Below are 20216 nucleotides of genomic sequence, written 5' to 3'. Positions count from 1 at the left end.
CAAAGTAAGTTAGTGCCCATTCTACCGACGGCCTGAGCGAAGAAGAACCACACTCCCATAAGCAGCAAATCTTCATTACAAAGCAGACTGAAGGTTGTCGCGAATTGCTCAGTGTTACGGACGGCTTACTAGGGGAAAGATAAACTGCTGCTTTAGAAAAATACCCTTCATTAAATGCGTGTATCCTCTGTGGTATTTGACGATTATGGTCTCAGTATAATTTGATTCAATGACGGCGGTGCCAATGACGTCTGCACACGGTCAAGCAGGAAATTGGGGTAGGTGTTCATAAACTGCAGCATTTTCAGCATCTGTTACCTGAAGCTAGTTTGCCCTTTTAATTTCTTTATGTATCAAGAGTTTCTGTTGTATGACATTGTATATTCATCGAAGCATCGACGGTGCATAAAAGAAACTGAATTACGCTTCCGGAATAGCGTAAACAACTTGATTCAATAACATATTGAAATCATTGAAGCATCCGTCTGTTTTCTTTTGTGACTAAATAAAGTTTCGATAGCTTTATGACACGGTAGCTCCGTAATTTTGCTGTTACCTATAACTTTCGGCAGTATATAGAAACCTGGCAGTTTGAAATTCTGGTCGCATAAAAAGAGATTCTACTTCGACACATTCTGTGGGAGATCATGAAGCCTTAACGGACCACTGACTAGCGAATCAAGAGGGTTGACATGTCATACATACCATTGAAATATAAACAAACTGTATGGTGGTCGCAAATAAAGAACTGAATAAAAACAATATTGATGCATTGTGCCCTGAACATCTCAATTCGAAATTCATTATGAAATAAAAATGCGTTTCTTGCCTCCGTGCAGTTTAGAACGCATTTTTACTATAAAACACTCCTAACAGTTGGCTTCTTATTAGTAAGAAGGAGAAAGCATGGCTTATGTCTAACTGGAATCAAAGCCAAAATCTTAAATAAGTGACCAAAGCTGCTAATCAACAAGATAATGCTTCATCACCTCTAATCTGGGGGAGGGGCCCCGGGGGGCCCAAGCCTCCCCCTTATTTTGGGTAAAAGAAAAAAAATCGCAGAAGGAAGAAAAGCGGCAGGGCAAGCGACAAAAAACCAACCCCCCCCCCCCCCCCCCTCAGCTCAAGGATCCGCCACTGTCTTCCTCGCGATCATTGCTGTAGGACTCGCCGACCACTAGAATTGAATGCATATAGCTTATAGTGACTCAGACGAATTCCCTCAGCTTGACAAGCTGTAATGAGAATTTCGATGAAATCCAGCACAATTCCGGTTATCTAATTGTTTTATGTAGCAGGTTCAGATCAGGTCTGAAAAGGTTTGCATCCTGCACCCCAGAAAGGGGGTGAACCTAGAATATTTGTTGTACCATTATTGGGTGGCAGGAAAATTTGACAGGAGAATGATCCGTACAGGGTGCCTTGTTCTCCTCACTAAAACCCAAACCTCAATTAAGACCATACTTTGTAACATACCAGTCAACACCTTTTCCCTAAAAGTTAAAAACAATTTTTTCATTACAGACTTTAAGCTAAGGACGGCATTAATTCAGGGCATGACAAAATGACATAGAACTAGCTTTAACACTGCTGTCTTAAATCCACCTGACTCTTTATCTGTTGTCACTTGCTTTCCTGTCCAAACAATCATGAAAATTATCTTCCGGAATATACTTACACATCGCCTTGTGAAAGACTGATTTAAGCGTACGAATCGTAATCTTATGGGTGATCACAAAAGCTCAACGTTGAATTATTTCCACAGGGGACAGCTTAAAGTGCTTCAAAGTGGTTCTTCTTGGAGATGTAAGCGTTGGTAAGACTTCGCTGATAAGAGCCCTTAAAAATGAACAAGAACAATGGGAACTGCCCAGAGAGTACAGAGCAACCGCAGGAGCCTGGGTAACATACGTTGACATGGCAAATACACGCAGGCTTCTTATTACTGACACTTCTGGAAAGCGGGAATATGCCTCTCTTGTTAATTTATACTTAAGACACCTGCATTGTATTGTTTTGGTGTTTGCTCTTGATGAGCCCTCGAGCTTCGCGCGACTCAAGAATTACTGGTATCGAGAGTTTATTCACAGCTTCAAAGGTGACGCTTCACAAGTATCAAAGTTTGTCGTCGGCACCAAGACTGATGTAGCACTGCATAGCTTCACACTACAAACAGAAGCAACATCTTTTTCTAAAGAAATTGGAGCAGAGATTTGGATCACCTCAGCACTCACATTATTCAACACTTACGAATTGTTTAACCGAGTCGCGGAGAAGGCAAGCACCTTGGTTACAGGTGGGATAAATCCGGTTGATGTCCAAGATTGCTCATCAAGTTTCGGTGACCACCTTCTGGACGACATGTTCCTTGGTGAAGGAGCCCTTGTGAGGTACCCTGATCCAGTCCTTTTAGAAACTGAAGAAGAGATTACAGATCTTCAGTTGTGTCATCAGTGTGTAACTATGACGGGGAAGAGAAGGAAATTCACCTGGGGGACTTGGTCAGAGGAATGGTAAAAACCTCTCTATTATTGCATGTGATGACGAGTTGAAAAGGAGTTATTAAAGCCAAAAACTACTTCTCAACCTAACGTTAAGGTTACTTAAAAATCTATCAGAAATACCTATTTCTGTAAATGTCATTAACTGCAAAATATTCCCAGGAAAATGGGATTTGATTGATGGCATAGCCGATGTCGACCTCTGAGCAGTTCATTGCACCTGACAAGTTATCTGTTTGAACAATGGAGAATCCGCGAAATCAATTAGCGAGGCAAAATTTAAACAACCTACCTTGGAACAGTGTTGACTCATCGTTAAGCAAACTTGAGCTAAAAGGACAGATGGCAATCTCGCTATTTCGTGTTGATATTTTATGAAAAGGCAATGTAAAAATGTAAGAGTAAGGAAATCCTTTCAAATCTTTTTAAACTTTTTCTAGCGCAAAGGAGGCTGTGTTCAAGCAGGAGATGTCGCGGCATCCAGACAGGGTATCGAACAAGCTTTGGGCATGTGTAATGGCTAACGCAACACCTAGCACTTGGCAGTACGAAAACGTAGAGGGTTTGATACATTACGGAACAAATGTTAGAAGACAACCCACAAAGACAGAGTTCAAGAACATAAAAAAGCTTCTCTTCACTTCACGTAAGTTTCTAGATGGTGAATTTGATAATAATGTATACTGAATTTGAGACATACACAAGATACTCTCAATGTATTTCCGAACAAACTGGTTCCGTGTGATGAGTGCTTGTGCCATGTGGATGGCTCTGCACGTGCGCAAAATGAAGAGTATCCTGCTGACAAGTGGGAATTATTTTCTCGATTAGCATAGATTTTTCTTTGTCCCACGCTCACGACAAAACGAATAACACCATTTTTAATTCAAAGGCTGAGCTTTTCTTCACTTTCCTATTTTATTTGATATTCTCACTATGGGTGCCTTCAACACGCGCCAAATGAATTTTTAGCGCATGGAAAAGATGGCTTCTCGTTGCTTTTTAATGATTTCCCATGACAAACTAAAAAATCTGCCGAAGGAATGCTTTGCACTCTGTGAGGAAAATTTTTTATTTGGTAACCGTGCAATAGATCTCTTTCATCCCACTTTCTATTCTTTACATGGTAATGATAAGGTAAACGAATGCAAGATAAGTGTCGGGGAAACCGGACGAAGGGTTTATTACAAGGGTAAATTGCGGTAAACTAGCATTTTCCTCAGGAGGAGTAGCAATAATTCTTATTGTTATATACCTTGACTTTCATTCAACAAAACGAGCACTGTGAATGGTAGATTCTTGGTCACATACCCGTGATCAAATTCAAATGTATCTCTTCCGAGATACAATTGCACAGTTGTTGCCCGCGCGCCGAATACAACAGCACGTTTGTTTGTTTTTGCCATGTGATTGTCTAAGGGAAAGTCTAAATAAATAATAAAGCACTTAATGTGCGGTCCCTCGGGAAACTAGTTAGTTTTGTTTTCCCTCGAGTCCTGATGTTTCCCGAGACTTCGTCACCTCGGGAAACATCAGGACTCGAGGGAATACAAGAGTTACCGTTTTCCTCGGGACCATACATCAAGTGTATATTATTTAATGCTTCACCAATTGGAATAACCTCCGACAGGAGAAACCATCCTGTAATTCTCCAGACTAAACCAATATCAACCTAAAGACGGCTGAGATTCAAGTATACTCTCTCACAGTTCCATTAACCCTCTTCCACAGGTGACCAGATGAACTGCGAAAGGGAACACGGCCTTTTTTACATGTTACTTCAGTCAGAAGACGGTAGAATATCAGAGGTTGGTCTCAACTCTGTCTTTACCAGATTGACCAAGGGAATTTCATCCGAGAAAGAAGTTATCCTGAAAAAATTCTACTTCAAGCCAATACCACTCTCTGAAAGGGTGGCTTGCATAGACATGTCCATTACTCATGCGGCCGCTATTGAGGAAGGCGCAACAAGAGTTACCAACTGGGGCCATGTAGACACTGTAGCACTCGGTCTTGATAAGGAAGACTCACTATATCATCTTGATGTATATGTTCCATTATCAGTATTATCAATGGACTGCCAAGTGAAACAAGTTACTTGTGGTTCAGCTTTCACTTTGATGCTGAGCTCAGAAGGAAAAGTCTTTTCTTGTGGATCGGGTGCTTTAGGAAAGTTAGGACATGGAGACGAAATGGACAAACCATTGCCCACATTGGTAGGTATCCGTTATGCAAGTTTTCTTTTTTTTAAACATTTTTCCATAACAAGGAAAATGCAATGTACTTAAATCGCATAAGTTACGCAGAACTGGTGAAGTAAACAATGTTTTCATTCTCGCATTCTGCTCCTCTTTTCCATCTTTCCTTCAGTCGCATGCTAATATTCCTTCATGGAAATTCTATCTGCTCAGGTGGTATCATACCTTAGTTAAGCAACTTTTCGGTGAAGAGTACGCTTGTAAAGCTGCAACCCTACAGTAGATACCTGAAGATACTCAAAATTTCTACAAAATTTCTCACAGCACATCCCGTTGAGAAGGTCTCCGATACCCAAATTTTCCATTTACTCTTTTAAGTTCCCCACCTCGATGAGGTGGGGGACAGCACTTACAAAAGACTCCTTTTACTACAAATTAATAGATTGAATCGTTAAAGGATATCCAGGCTATTGCCGCAGCAGGTGACCACGCGGTTGCATTAAACAAAAGAGGCGCTATTTACCAATGGGGACTAGATTGTGCTGATGTAGAAAGAGGAGAGTTCTTTTCAAAACCCCAAAAAGTAAGCAACCTCTTCAAAGTGGCTGTGAAGTCGGTGGTGTGTGGCACTTTTCACACTGTCTGCTTGGCGAACGGAATATACTACACCGGTATCGGGTATGCATGGGGGTTAGGTTCCGATGGTCAGCTAGGCCTGGGTCATCGCCGATGCCTTTCTGCTCCTGAATTTATTGGTGAACTTTATGGCAATAGTAAATTTGTGAAGCAAGTATCAGCTGGGAGGAAACACTCTGGGTTTTTAACCGTTGACGGAGAAGTGTACACTTGTGGAAACAATACCTTTGGACAGCTGGGTTACTTTACTGTCTCTGAATGTAGCGATGTCCCACGAAAGGTGTCCCTTGGAAAGAATGTGTCAGGAGACGAAATGAGGTTTGTAATAGTTGGCTCAAGCGTTGTTGATAAGTACTTTGCGTTTCACTCAAATACGATGAAAAAGATTCAGAGTTTGCTGTAACAGTCAAGCACATGGTTTTTGTTAACTGCGACTCTGTGCTGCGTGATGTTAGGCTTCATTACCTAGATAGATAGCAGAACTGTCAGATATAAAAGACGAGAGATGAAAATAATTTTTTAATAACACCAACTTGAAACTGTACAAATCTCTATTATTTTCACTCCCCACGTAAAATCATTAGCCGCTAAGAAAGTAGTCAAATACAAGAAATTTCAATCAGATGAAAAGTTCCAGATTACTTTAGGTTTTATATGTTTGGAGCTAGTATTCTACTTCAAAATTTTTAGATGAGGCTCAGTTATTCCTTTCATTCTCACTCTTTGTCAGTCTCTCAGTTGCGACATTCTGTGTCTTGACCGACCCTCCCTGAGTAGCAAGTGACCTTGAACAAAAAGTAACTCCCTACTCCTCCCCAGGGTAAGATTTGACATAAACGCGCTTTCGCTAAATATTCAAATTTCGCGCTCGTGCAGTAATCGGCTATGTTTTAATTTACCTCGTGAATTTCGCTGTTGTAATGGCAGCGAGTTTGAATTTCCCTCTTGAATCAATAAGCCATTGTTTGGCTCTAAAGCTATTGTTTCAAGATATCCTTTTATGGATATTTGAGATACTAAACAAAGGGCATTGTCTTTGAATTTGATCAGCTTTTCTTGATACGTTCGGTATCACTTACTTTTGCCGTTAAATAGAAGCTAAAGCAAATATATAGAACCGACACTGTATATTTCGCTATGAGATATGCCTTGGTGGGCTGCTTTAACTATCGAATAAGAGGGTAAGTTTCTAAAGAAACTGTGATGCTTCTGCAGTGGGAGAGTATAACAGGGTAATTTAGTATTACCAACTGAGTTGATAACGTAAATTGGCCACTGTAAAGAGTTATAAAGCTGACGTTTCGAGCGTTAGCCCTTCGTCGGTCACTCTGACGAAGGGCTTACGCTCGAAACGGCACCTTTGTAACTCTTTATGGTCTGTGGCCAGTTTACGTTATCAAATCAGTTGATAATACCAAATTACCCTTCTTTAACTATCGTTGCTCACGAAATATCTTCTTCCGCACTAATCCACCCTCATTTCCATTGATTTACTGACAACTGTTGGTTTCTCTCGTTAGAGCGGAAGAACTGTGCTGTAGTGAAGACTACACTATGGTTCGAACCACTGGTGGAGATGTAATGATATGGGGAAAATGCCAATATGGGGCTAAGTTGAAAGATCCAATACCTTTTGATGTGAATAATGAAGCCGCCTCTGACCCTGCTGCCGCTGATGAGGCGGTAAGCATCAGAGATGTCACCACGTGTTATGTGCCATGTGAAAAATCCTTTATCGAGCTTGTAGTAGCGCTGACTGGCACCGGTAATCTGATATTTTGCGCAGGAATCTCTTCCAAGTTTGATTGCCAGGCCATGCATGATTGCATACTACAGATTCAATGCAACACGATCGACTTGATTACTCTTCGCGCGGTGGGCTCAGTTCTGGTCAGCATGGATAGGCAAGGAAAAGTGTATTATGTCGACGTCTGGAGGTGGTTGTTACAACATTTTTCTCTTGAACCTCAAGAAAATACAGTTCCTGAAGACCTCATACGTTCCCTTTTCTCCCAGTTGAAAGAGTCAGAAGCTGATAGATCACCGAAAGTTGATTTCACTGCCGTCCCTTTTCATGGTGACACTTTAATGGCAGTGGAAGCAAGTCTCAACACGTTTCTATTTTGCACTACCATTGGAGATGTGTACAGTTGGTCGCCGATGGCAAGCAGGGATGTTGTGTGGCATAAGGAATTGAACTGTGAAATAATTGTACAAATCGCTTGTGGTGCGGACCACCTAGCTGCCTTATCCGACAGAGGAACTCTCTTCACTTCTGGAGAGAATAATTCAGGCCAGCTGGGAAGTGGTACATTCCAATCCTCCCGAACTTTTCAGTTTGTTCCAATAACAGAGTTTGACAGGGTTCAAGCTATATGTTGTGGATGGGCGAGCACATCTGTTCTCACAGAAAATGGCAAGGTTTGTCTCTGTTTTTTATTCCAAACTTTACATTTCCCACTTTGTTACAGTCTACGAATAACCTGTATTTTCAGTTGCCTTTTCTGTGTAGGTTATGGTCATCTCGTGGCAAAGATAGACCCCGGACCAGGTCGCGTAGATTTCACCTAGCTGGCGTAGGTTACGTGACAAAAAGTTCATTGGCGGTTGCATGTTCTAGCTATTAAACTGGTGTACAAATTTTCTTTATTAATACTAGTATTCTTACCGTTGTTGACGGATCATAGGATATCCGGCAGAACCTCCAATAATGTGGCAAGTTACTTAAACGGCCTTTGCATCAAATTTAATAAATGCTTGCATCATTTACAATGTTGAATCTTTTTTTCAGGTTTATTTCTGGGGTCAGCTAGATTTACCAAAGGGGGAAAAAACAAGGAAAAAGCTCTTGAGTGTCACTGCCTCAGTGCAAGCCATGGACATTCCAAAGCTGCTGAAGGAGACGCAGTACAGATCTTCTCCTGCCGGGTACAAATTGGAAATCATTGGCGACGTTGGAATCGCAGACAATCACCTTGCTGTGGTTGGCAGATTGTTTGAAGTGGAAATTTCCAAAAGATATAAAAGCTCACACGACAGTACTTGCGTGGTAATATGCGTTAATGCAAAAAGCTGCCAACAATTGCTTGTTCATTATTCTCATCTTTGCCATTTTTCTCCTTTCCTTGCACAGGAATTTCGAGCCGAGATAATTAACTGCCAAGACCCCCTAAGACGTGTTCATTCCAAGGGAAAGATAAAGCAGTCACTTAGTGCGGATGGGGTGTACGTTGCTTCCATGGTTTTCTATTCTGAAGGATCTTTCAAGGTCTCTATAACAAGAAATGGAAAGAATCTCCTTGGGAGTCCGTTTAAAGTCACAACAGAAAAAAGCGTTTCGTCGAAGAGAATTAAACTGTCGCTGATTAGTTCAGACACTGAGTGTATGAGAGAAGTTGGTGGGGTCCTTAAGAAAGCCATTGGCCCATATGAATCATGGATTCAATTGACGGGGGTTCCAGCCATCAACACAGATTTATTGACACAGGAAGTATTTATGATGACTTCGATGACTGACAGTGGAATTTACGTCTACGTATGGGACGCCTGCAACGGAAACCTGCCTGAGGAGAACCTCAACTTCTGGTTGCACTTACTGTCACAACATGCATCTTCCGCCGATGTAATCCTTTTGGCTATAAATGTCAGTACTACACATGCCAATGACATCGACTTAACGCCATTCCAGAAAGTTAATCCAAAGATAAAGGGATCCATTCTCGTTGGGACCACCTTTGCTTCAGAACCAAGCGAGCTGTTAGAGGAATTACTGTTGGTACTAAGTGAATCAAACTGCCACCAAAGTCCCGTCTGGTACAGATTAGAAAGTTTGGCTTCAAAAGTCCTTGAGCTGAAGAGGAAAGGAATTGAGCATCTTGATTATTCTACTTTTAAGAGTCTAGCCAGTGAGTGTGGCATCCAGGGGGATCATCTATGCAGAAAAGCTGCCAACTACCTTGAGTGCACAGGATTGGGTATCTTAATTGGAGCAGATTCGGTTTTCTTAGTTCTCCGACCCCATTGGCTTGAAAGGCAGCTCACCGAACTAGTGAGGCCCAGTCACTTCGGGAGCCTAAGCAGGAAAGCCTTAGGTACTGTTAAAGTATCGACAATTTTCCGTTATCAGTGAGATCACTTTATATAGACCCCTAAATAATGGGTTTATGGGAGTGCTCAATTTACACCGTGGAGGAATGTGAAGATCAAAGCATGAGTCCCGCGAAAATTCAAAATCGCCCTTATGCATGACTACTTCATTTGCTAGACTAGACCCAGGCCTCTTTTCCACGAAATTTATCTAAAATCTTTACCACTTTTCTTGATCTCCGTTCCCAAGGAATACTTTCTATTTTAACTTCACAAGTCGCACTTTGCAATATGGGCGTGGGAGGAGGAATTAACTATTTATGTTAATAAGCATAAAGCCTTTTTCGAGGCACCAGACGCTCCCAGAATTAGTAATTCTATAGTACAAAGTTGTCTCTAGAGATATTTTAAGTGTTCTTGTAACTCCTTGGGGTTCTCATGAACGTCTTTTTCATCTGTTTTAATTCCCCAGACTCGACAAAACAACACATTGTCAACTTTTTGGTTGAAAAGCGAGTGGCTGTTGAGACAAGAGATGGAGGTGCAGTTTACATTATTCCGTACCTGACTTCAAAATCTATCACAGAAAAGAATTGGCCTCCGGTAGAGGAGTCCAAATACACCATCTACAGACATTTGGTGTTTAAGGTGCCGCCTTATCTTGTCTATTCCAATTTCCATGACCTCGTTGCAAACATTCTGCAAGAATATAGTCAAGTGATTGTGGGGAAATATTCTCTGGTTATCTACGGGGACGATCAGTATGACTGTCGTATTGACTGCGGGCCTTGTTTTGTCAACAAAACTGTCATGGAGGTAAGAGTGACAGTGCGGGCACACAGCCAAGATGTCTGCAGGGCAGGTGCAGAAGCAACAGTACGTTTCCTGAAAACAAGCCTTGCGAATTTACCTGGCTTTTGTGAGATCAAGGTGTCTTGTAGTGCCTGTCAGCAACATTATTTTGATTTGTCCTTTCTACAAGAGGCAACAGCACGTGGCGTGGACAGGTGTCATTGTGAAAGATGTTATGACAAAAAATCTAACATCAGTGACATGTTAAATGGATTCAAAGATACGCAGTTGATTCCAGTTTTGGAATGGCATTCTTTAAATGGAACCGGTAGGTAGAAACTTAGAGACCAATACTCACTTACCCTGACCTGTGTGAGTTTACTAGTCTTGCGTGACCTCCAGAGCTGAAATTTGAATCATAATCACGTCCACAACTTAAAGCATAGGGGTCTTTTTCCTGTAGATTTCCAGAAAAAAACATATAAAGGATACTGTTGGCCTGTTGAGGATGGCCTTGGACCTTGTTTTTGTGCATGTTTCAAGGGCGAAAAGTGAACAAATTGAATTATGGATCGTTGTTGTGTTGGAAAGAAATAAAACTTGGTTCAACTTGCAAAGTTCATTACGGATGGAGAAGAAAGACGCCAAAACCAAATCATTAAACACTCAAACTCGTACTGAGTTTTTCACTCATCAACTTTGCCTTGTCTTTAACGAAGCAGGTGACCCGTACCGTAGGCTTGATGATCCTAACACTCTGACGCGTCCCCTGATGAAGTACCTTGGTGATCGCGTTGACAAACATGAAGCAAAACTGCTGAGAGAGATCAGAGAAAGGATTAACGACTTGACAAAAGTCTTCATGGAAATGAAAAATGTAAGAATAGCGTTTAGCACTGGTGATCAATATGACAGATTTTTGCTAAGTCTTCGTCTTGAATTGCCGAAGAGAAAAGTACGAACATAAGGCTTTTGCCCATTAGAACTGAGGAGGACAGTCACCAGGAGGGAAGCGGGTAATCAAAGAATCATAACCATTTTAGCAGAGTTAATAGACAAAAGACTTGGTACTTTCATGTAAGTATATTTTATAGACAATTTGACTGTGTTCCCAGGCTAAGGAATTCCAATCTTATCTCTCTGTAATTTATGCTCTCTATTAGAGCTTGCTGGTGTCGTGGAGGTGTTTCAGATTTTGAATTGTGATGTTAATCTGCATTTTTTTGAAAACAGAGCTGCTGTTGTCTCCACACTTGATTTCGTTTGCGCCCAAAATATGAAATAACCATATTACTGTCTACTCTCGGCCTCGACAGTTTCTGTGGCGGTTTGTTTAATTTGAATGTGGCACGAACTTGACATATGCACACTTTTCTCTTTCTCGTTTTCTGATATGTCTGTATCACTTTCCGTAGTACGATGTTCCACGAACCATTTGCCTTCTGCCAGAACTCCGGAATCGCTCCTCTGTTTTGAAATTGAACGCGATAAAAAGGCTTCTAACCTTTGGTCAGCCAAAATATCGGTTGTTTCTGCTTTGTGAAGGAAACGGAGACGGTAGTGGGGTACACTTTCTGGACTCCGGCAAGCATGAAGGATACAGACTAGAGAGTATGGTAGCTGCTGATCTCATCAAGAAAAGCGTTAATTTTTTGCGCTTTTCTTTGCAAGTAAGTTTCTTGCAGACCGTTTGTGGGCAACATCGACACGAATTGATTCGGAGTGTTATAGCGTTAATTCGTGGAATTCTAAATTCACTCTTGTCTCTTTTTCAACGTTAACCATAGTTCGCCAATATTTTCCTCTTTTCAGCTTCTCATCAACATTTCCTCTGTGGCGAGCATCGCTGCAACCCTCTTTGATGCGGAAGAAACTCTGAACACTGTCCTGGGCACAATAGGCCTTGGTGGAGCTGTGCTTTCTGGAGTTCGATGGAAGAATGTCTTTAAAGAGGTTTGTGATATGCATTGACTTTTAAAATCAACGACATCTACGAAACTTCTTCATCACATATATACCTCGTTAAGCAAACGTTACTCGTTACTCGCGTTTTCTCCGCTTCAGTTGGTGTGATTATTTGTTCGTTGTGATGTTTTTCTATGTTGTATTTTGAGAAATGTGTTCCAATATACCAAAATCCAAAATCCTACGTTACTTATCTTACACACAGATGGACGGTTTCCTCAAGACTGTTGAGGAATCATCGGGTTCCATTCCGCAACCCAAAGGGCTAACTGGCGTATCAGGTACATTCCGCGGCTATCAACTGGGTGGTGAACATTATGAATACTTGCGAGAAGTTCTGTTAAAGCTAGGAACCAAAGACAACTTCGGTGGGTTGCGACAGGAATATCGCGAAGGGTTTGGCGTCATTTGGGTATGTGAAAAGCACAGAAAGAACAGCAAAGACACCAAAGTATTTCACATCATGCCGTGAGACAACGATTAATCAAGTCAACTACATCATGATAATGTATGAAGTAACTTATGTTTAACTTGTGAATTTCGATGATGAATGTCGAATTGGATGTTACCGAGAACTTGCAGTGAAGGTAATTACAGAAAGTAAAGTTCTATCCTAAAATTGTGGCTTTATGGCTCAGTTGGTAATAGCGTCCAGAACGTAGTGATAGGACTCGGAGGCACAACAATCCTAAATTGATATTTTCAAGCTTTATTTTCTGCGATCAGTTCAATTGCAGCTAAGCTGTAAGAAATATAATATGACGAAACTTTTCACGCCTTTCTACAGCTCTATTACTCCAGAACTTGTGTTTAAGTCGTTTTCTATATGTTAAGAATGCATCCCACGATTCGTAAACAAAGTGTGTGATGACCCAATTGGTCCATTTTGTGGTTAAGAACAGAAGAACTGGACATTTCTGGACAAGAACTGAAACTCGAATGTAACTCGCCCTACTAGGTAAACTGTGCAAATTCAACCAAAGATTCTTTTATGTTTTTTGATCTCAAAACCGTAAGCCTTTTCAAAGAAGCAATAATTGAGAGCCCTTAAGCGCAGATAAAATTTAATGATAGCTCCTTGTAAACAATTTATGACTGGGACTAGCTGATTAGGTAGATAGATAGATAGATAGATAGATAGATAGATAGATAGATAGATGGTGCCAATTTCCTCCCTTGCAGCCAAGGGCTGAATTGCGGAGGAACCAGAGAGGTGAGATCGGACGTCAGCATATTAAAGGCGCCTCTGGCAGCCGCTTCAGTCCATTGTGATCACACCTCACCCACCCAGACCTACGACGGCACAAATCGAGATAGACCACAACACCGGGCACTACGTGCCCTACTCTTTGCGAGCAGTGCGTGCGTTCTTTTACGTCCCACAATTTATTTGTAACATAGAACGGTTGTGAGACGGGACCTCCGGCTTTACGTCTTATCCGAGAGACGAAGCAAAGTGGGTAAAGCATCTTGCTTAAGGATACAACGACATGCCCCTGGTAGGACTTGAACCCGGGCCCTTCGACCCAGAGTCCAGCGCACTAACCACTGGACCACTGACGCCCCACAAATAGGTGCATAGGGGCATAGGTGTAGTATAGCTTACTGGGACAAGTTCAAATAGACTATATCAATATATTTTTTTATACTCGTGTACACCAAGCTCCAAAAAGATTAGAATAAGGGTAGGCTATCTCGAGTTTCTTTTCGTAACTTCACTCCTTCTCTCCTTGGAGAAACAAAAGGGAAACACTAGCTACACGGTTGAGCTGGTTGTTCTGATTTTTATTAATTGAGAAATGAGCAAAAACTATCAATGTAATGTATTCACACAAAACAAGTAATTTATAGGCAAAGCATGGGAAAGTTTTTAAAGTGTGTTCTTAATGCTATGAGCTGCAATATAAATTCTACATTCTTCAAGTCAACGGGAACATCATTATCGGTTGTTAGAAAGCCATGAAACATTTTCAATAGATGAAATCAGAAATTACAAAGTTCCCTTTTAACGAACATTAAGTTGAAATAGTAAAAATGTATTTTTATCAAAACTAATAAAGATCTCTAATTTCTACTGTGAAACGCTTAGTAAGCTTTCCCCACTTTGATGCAGACACTATACCATGTGCAAATTTACTCTCCTCATCCAATAAAGGACTTGGATGTACACAGGCTACTTTGTTCAGGCTACAATTTGTCTTTATTCAATTATCACATTTTCAAAAATTAATAAACAAAAAGAATTCCTTTGCATCCTTTACCTAAATAATCTAGGCAATAGCCTTTTTTGGGTTTAAAATACATGAGAGGTCAAAGTTTCCTTTGCCAAAGTTCCTTCCATACATCAGAATGGAAAAGACAGGAGAACTCGAATTACTAGCATTACTTTATGACTAGCACAGTCTAAAACACCTTCTAACACTCTTTAAGAAAAACCCTCAGTGTTATGGTTGGAATAATTTGAACTAACTTGATCCAAATGTAACTAATTTTTGCAGATTACAGTACAATTACGGTGACCAAACATGAACTACAACCACAGCAAAGTAGTTTCAGTCTGCTCCTTCAAATGCTACAGCTGCCTCAGCTCGAACATAGAATGGCCCCTCACGTTCATATTCCCGCAGTCGTAAATGAATGGGCTTATCAAACACTTCCTTAGAGAATGGAGAATGAACAAGTTCTGCTATAAACTCATACTTAAGTTCCTTGCCAGTCTTGTCTGTTTCTGTCTTCTTGTCTAAAAGGTATTCAAGGAAACCTGCAAGAAAAAAATATATATTATAAGCCCTAAAGTTTTAGGCCACTTTGGGGGGGACAAATAGTCATTTAGTCCTCGTTATTTATCCACAATGTACCACAAATAGGTAGGTTTAGGTGCAAGCTCTCTCAAGGTGAGATGGAAATTGTTAACCTAAACTATCTTAACTTATTTAAGTTACCATCTCCAAGAGGGTACTCTGAACACTGTCCTTGGAACAATAGGCCTCAGTGGAGTTGTGATTTCTGTGGTTTGGTGGAAGAATGTCTTCAAAGAGGTTTTTTTTTTTGCAAGACACCGCAAACTGTCTGCAGTCCATCATACGCTTTGTGATATTTTCATTAGGATTCACATTTCAGATGATGCACATCCACGCTTCACAAGTAAGGACATGCAAAGAGTTTCACCATGTGCAAGCATATGTAGCAAGATAAGCACATTCATCTCATCATCTATTTCTGTTCTAGACCAAAGTTTGTGTCCAGAATAGGTTTCCAGCTTTATGATTACAAGATACTATTTATTTAATAATATTAGTCTTCTTTGTTTTACCTGGGCAAGTGGTCATGTTTTCTTGTGCCCATCGGTATTTGGCAAGACTTCTAAACACTTTCAACACAGCATAGTGAACATCTTGAAAAGGTTGTTTGGAAATTTCCATCAGTTCCTGAAGTGGATTAGGTGTCATAGCAATAAAGAGCAATCTTGTCAAAACTGACAAATCCTCAGAAGGAACTTGAGTGGAGTGAAAAATCAAGGCCAGAGTTTCCAAGGAACGAGCCTTCACATCAGCTTGGGAGGAAGTGATGTTTGTGCACAAGACTTTCATGATCTCATGAACGCGGCTCTTATCATCAAATACTACTTGCAGACCTGCTTCTGAATGTGACACAGCACCAACTGTTTCTATGGCAATCAGTTTAAGAGATGGATCTGCAGCTGTTAGGAAGGAGATGACATTTTCTAAAAAGGCTGGATACTGCTGAATCACTTCTGCTGGTCTGGACTGAGCCAGATAACCAAAGAATCTGATAATACCTGTAAGATTTCAAGATCAAGAAAATGTATTACACGAGTATATTTTATTTAATTTATGCCTAAGTCATCTGCGAACAAAAAATTGTATAGGAAAGTATGTTACATAACATTTCACTCCCAAATTGCAAAAGATACTTATAAGAGAAGCAATTTTTTCTTTGTTATAAGAATTTTATGATAAATTAGGAGAGGGCCAACACATCAAATTGGGAGACTACCAATCAAATCAGAAGGGTTGGAATTTCTGCATCATTATTTCAAAAACTATGAAGAAGATATTTTGGTTTTATCAACTTAGTTCAGATTGTGTTTATTGAATATTGACCACTGTGAAGAGATTCTAAAGCTGACGGTTCGAGTGTTTACATTATGAACTCATTTGATAAAACCAGATTATCCAGTACTACTGTCTACTGACACTACCCTACAGTTTCTTTAGAAGCTTACCCTTCTATAAAATCTGAACATTTAAATCATTTTAATTGACTTTCTGTGTTTGAACTGTCTATACTAAAAATGAAATCTTACTTGGTAACATCAAAGAGATCAGTGGATCTACTTCAGCAGTAATCAATAAATTGTTTAGCTTATTTGCTATGCCACTTTCTTCAACAAACATGAGCCCATTTGTTCCTGAATCTGCAAGTTGCGTCAAAAGCTCAATGCTGTTCAATCTGAGCAAAATATCATCTCCATCAAGTTCTTTCGCCAATTTCTCCAAAACACCTGATTTTCTGCATAATTCAAACGCTTTTTTGGAGAGACGTTGGATAGCCACAAAAAGCTCATACACTCTGAACCGGATAATATCTTTTTTCGTTAGAAGCTCCTCGATTTCACTCTGAATCTGATGTTCAAACAGAATCTCCAGACCGGATTCATGTTTTGCAGTGTTGATAAGTGTATTTGAGGCCAACTCGACGCAAGCAAGGCTCTCGTTGCTCAGCGCACGAGTGGTGTAAACCAGGATATCCACGTTGTCCAAAATAGCGAGAAGGCCGTTAACAGTTGCAGAGCATCTTTCCAGCTCACCCAAGCAAAACTCGCGGACCTCAAACTGTGGATGATTCAAACCTTCGATGACGAAATCGTGGTACTGAGTTATAATTGCGTCTGCCTTCTCTACAGATAGCAATTTGTTCAATATCCCTTTGCACAGTGAAATTTGCTCTTCGTTGGTTGTACTGAAACAGCCAAACAACGAACGAGCTGGGATATGAGGCGCTATCTCACGAGTACCAAAAGATGAGCTGTTAAGAAGGGCACTAAGATCTTGTAAAGTTATCATTAACTCTTCGCCCGACGTATTTGAGAGTCTCTGCACAATCTTCGCACACTTCTCGGCAGCCATCTTGGTTCAATGTCGCGCCCGCGAGCATCTGCGGAGGTATGAAAAGGAAATTGCTTCATGCAACATCAATGAATTATCATTGAATTCGGGACATACTGCATGGTAGAACAACATATGGTCTATGGTAGGCTATATTGTTGTGTCACTTTGTGGAACTGTTATGTAAGACATATCACTGTGTTAACTGGAATAGTAGGTACGTCCATCTACACTGTCTACAGTAGGTAAAACTATCTACACTGTCTACAGTAGATACAACAATCTACACTGTCTACAGTAGGTACAACTATCTACACTGTCAACAATAAGTACAAATATCTACACTATCTACAGTAGGTACAGCTTTCTACACTATCTACAGTAGGTACAGCTTTCTACACTGTCTACAGTAGGTACAGCTTTCTACACTGTGTACAATAGGTACAACTATCCACACTGTCTACAGTGGATGCAGCTGTCTACACTGTCTACAGTAGCTACAGCTATCTGCACTGTCTACAATAGGTAAAACTATCTACACTGTCTACAATAGGTAAAACTATCTACACTGTCTACAATAGGTACAACTATCTACACTGTCTACAGTAGCTACAGCTATCTACACTGTCTACAATAAATAAAACTATCTACACTGTCTACAATAGGTAAAGCTTTAATAAAATACGTCCACAGAAAAATCCGTTTTTGCTGACTTTTCTATTTTTACCTCTTCTTATCATCATTGTTATCTTTCCTTTTTCTTTTTTTGTTTCTGAGCATTTATCTTCTACGGTTTTGGTACTTGTGACAATCGGAAAGGCCTCTCGATTTGCACATTTTGTTTGTATCGAGGCTTCCATTACATAACAAAAGGGAATTTTTGGCACATTTTGCATAGGGTTTAATACGTAAAGTATTCATCAAACAGCCGAATAGTCGTGAGAGAGCCCGGGCCGAAGAAATCGAAGCTAAGGTTTTCTTTTTCCTTAGTTTGCTTTGCCCAATTTTCTTTCTTCTTTTTCTCATAAATTTTTGGATTTCCTTTATTGCATTGTAAAGTCGGAATGACCTTTCCCGCCAAATTGAGAACTCTTTGCCACGAGACCTCCACGGGAACTCGATGATGCGTTTGGAGGCCAGTTTACGATCAGACAACGACATCCCAACGTCAGAGTTCAGCAGGTAGACATACTGAGAAAACATTTACCTCCTTCTAACTTTCATTGCTTATCGAAGGATGACGAGATTGAAATGGATAATACATAAGAAACGTCAAAGGAAGAAAAGAGGTAAAAATAATACATAAAACGGTTAAAGAAAAACAAAACCATTTCTATTTCAAGGAAAAAGAGTCTTTGCCGGCGACTTCTGAGTAACAGAAAACTCTACAGGATTTAAAATATAACTAACAATTAACAAAGTGGCCCGAGAAAGAAAACTGCTCTGAAACAGAAGAAGGGAAAAGGAAAAAAGAAGATAAAAATGATGATAATAGGGAGAAAAAGTAGAAGAAAATCAGCAAAAACAAAAACGCAATCTCGCGGGGAGGAGTTCCTCGGCCCCCAAGCCAGTTTGAGAGTTACTCCTTGTCTGAAAGCTCCAAATCATACTCGGGGAGAAGTTATTCAGCCCCCAAGCCAGATTGAGAATAACTCCTATAGCGTGATTCGAACCTGCGACCTCGATGACCTCTCTTGCACTCGTTGCGCGCCTACGATTGCCGCTCGACCATCTCGAAACTGCATATTTAAATGGTATAAGTTGTCGGTGTACTGAGTTTTAAAATACGATGTTTTTTTCGCCTTTATGATTACGTGATTTTATGCGTAGTAAAATATGTGCAATACAATTCTGAGGAGTCATATTCAAGAGCTTTAGCAAACGAAGCCGTCCGCCATTACAACATATGCTAATATTCCTCGTGTAGATCGCTTTTGTCGGTTCTTTATTAGACTTGTTTCCTTTATTCTTGACCGGAGACGCTTGATTGCACTCTCAGTAAGACAAAGTTCCTCACCCTCCCCCCCAACCTGGCATTTCAAAACTCACTACACCGACAATTCATACATAATAAATATGTAGTTTCGAGATGGTCGAGCGGCAATCGTAGGCGCGCAACGAGTGCAAGAGAGGTCATCGAGGTCGCGGGTTCGAATCACGCTATAGGAGTTATTCTCAATCTGGCTTGGGGGCCGAATAACTTCTCCCCGAGTATGATTTGGAGCTTGCGGACAAGGAGTAACTCTCAAACTGGCTTGGGGGCCGAGGAACTCCTCCCCGCGAAATTGCGTTTTTGTTTTTGCTGTTTTTCTTCTACTTTTTCTCCTTATTATCATCATTTTTATCTTCTTTTTTCCTTTTCCCTTCTTCTGTTTCAGAGCAGTTTTCTTTCTCAGGCCACTTTGTTAATTGTTAGTTATATTTTAAATCCTGTAGAGTTTTCTGTTACTCAGAAGTCGCCGGCAAAGACTCTTTTTCCTTGAAATAGAAATGGTTTTGTTTTTCTTTAACCTTTTTATGTATTATTTTTACCTCTTTTCTTCCTTTGACGTTTCTTATGTATTATCCATTTCAAGCTCGTCATCCTTCGATAAGCAATGAAAGTTAGAAGGAGGTAAATGTTTTCTCAGTATGTCTACGTGCTGAACTCTGACACTGGGATGTCGTTGTCTGATTGTAAACTCCAAAGAAATTCCCAGTTTCCGCACCTTATAAGCGTTTGTCGATGCGTACATGCTGCCGATCGACCGATGAAACGCATCATCGAATTGCCTTGGAGGTCTCGTGACAAAGAGTTCCTCTCAATTTGGCGGGAAAGGTCATTCATTCCGAATTTACAATGCAGTAAAGGAAATCCAAAAATTTATGGGAAAAAAAAGAATGAAAATTGGGCAAAGCAAGCTAGGGAA

The 20216-nt window shown here is 40.5% G+C and overlaps 2 protein-coding genes across 5 annotated transcripts; one reads left to right on the top strand and one right to left on the bottom strand.

Annotated features, from left to right (window-relative positions):
• The first annotated feature begins 18 nt into the window (after nucleotides 1–18).
• On the top strand, nucleotides 19–13291 carry LOC113683259 (uncharacterized). Of its 4 annotated transcripts, none has more exons than XM_027200479.2 (13): nucleotides 19–278; nucleotides 1766–2513; nucleotides 2942–3147; nucleotides 4233–4717; nucleotides 5142–5653; nucleotides 6856–7756; nucleotides 8127–8384; nucleotides 8469–9426; nucleotides 9894–10541; nucleotides 10933–11090; nucleotides 11629–11883; nucleotides 12026–12166; nucleotides 12384–13291. In XM_027200479.2, exons 1-13 carry the CDS (start codon nucleotides 230–232, stop codon nucleotides 12648–12650), a joined length of 5586 nt encoding a protein of 1861 aa, XP_027056280.2. In that variant the 5' UTR covers nucleotides 19–229; the 3' UTR covers nucleotides 12651–13291. The 4 variants fall into 4 exon arrangements, with proteins under 4 accessions (XP_027056280.2, XP_089060856.1, XP_089060858.1 ...); XM_089204730.1 differs by having other exon boundaries at nucleotides 20–278; nucleotides 10936–11090; XM_089204732.1 differs by lacking the exon at nucleotides 11629–11883 and having other exon boundaries at nucleotides 20–278; nucleotides 10936–11090.
• Nucleotides 13292–13946: 655 nt separating this feature from the next.
• LOC113683260 (26S proteasome non-ATPase regulatory subunit 5) lies at nucleotides 13947–17368 on the bottom strand. The gene is made up of 3 exons (XM_027200480.2): nucleotides 16506–17368; nucleotides 15492–15977; nucleotides 13947–14939 (listed from the first exon to the last, which is right to left on the bottom strand). The coding sequence occupies exons 1-3, from the start codon at nucleotides 17326–17328 to the stop codon at nucleotides 14731–14733; spliced, it is 1518 nt and encodes a 505-aa protein (XP_027056281.2). The 5' UTR covers nucleotides 17329–17368; the 3' UTR covers nucleotides 13947–14730.
• Between the last annotated feature and the right edge of the window lie 2848 nt (nucleotides 17369–20216).

Source organism: Pocillopora damicornis, chromosome 4 (assembly GCF_964200805.1).
Source record: "Pocillopora damicornis chromosome 4, jaPocDami1.2, whole genome shotgun sequence".
NCBI lineage: Eukaryota > Metazoa > Cnidaria > Anthozoa > Scleractinia > Pocilloporidae > Pocillopora > Pocillopora damicornis.
This window is presented reverse-complemented; position numbering and strand designations above follow the sequence as displayed.

Bases quoted from the DNA above. Each gene is read 5' to 3' on its own strand.
- LOC113683260 (XM_027200480.2), bottom strand. From the start codon at position 17,328: ATGGCTGCCGAGAAGTGTGCGAAGATTGTGCAGAGACTCTCAAATACG. The intron at 15,978-16,505 runs GTAAGATTTCAT...GAAATCTTACAG, and splicing joins GATCTCTTTGATGTTACCAA to GTATTATCAGATTCTTTGGT. The intron at 14,940-15,491 runs GTAAAACAAAGA...TTTTTCTTGCAG, and splicing joins AAACATGACCACTTGCCCAG to GTTTCCTTGAATACCTTTTA.
- LOC113683259 (XM_027200479.2), top strand. From the start codon at position 230: ATGACGGCGGTGCCAATGACGTCTGCACACGGTCAAGCAGGAAATTGG. The intron at 8,385-8,468 runs GTAATATGCGTT...TTCCTTGCACAG, and splicing joins CACACGACAGTACTTGCGTG to GAATTTCGAGCCGAGATAAT. The intron at 10,542-10,932 runs GTAGGTAGAAAC...TCTTTAACGAAG, and splicing joins GCATTCTTTAAATGGAACCG to CAGGTGACCCGTACCGTAGG.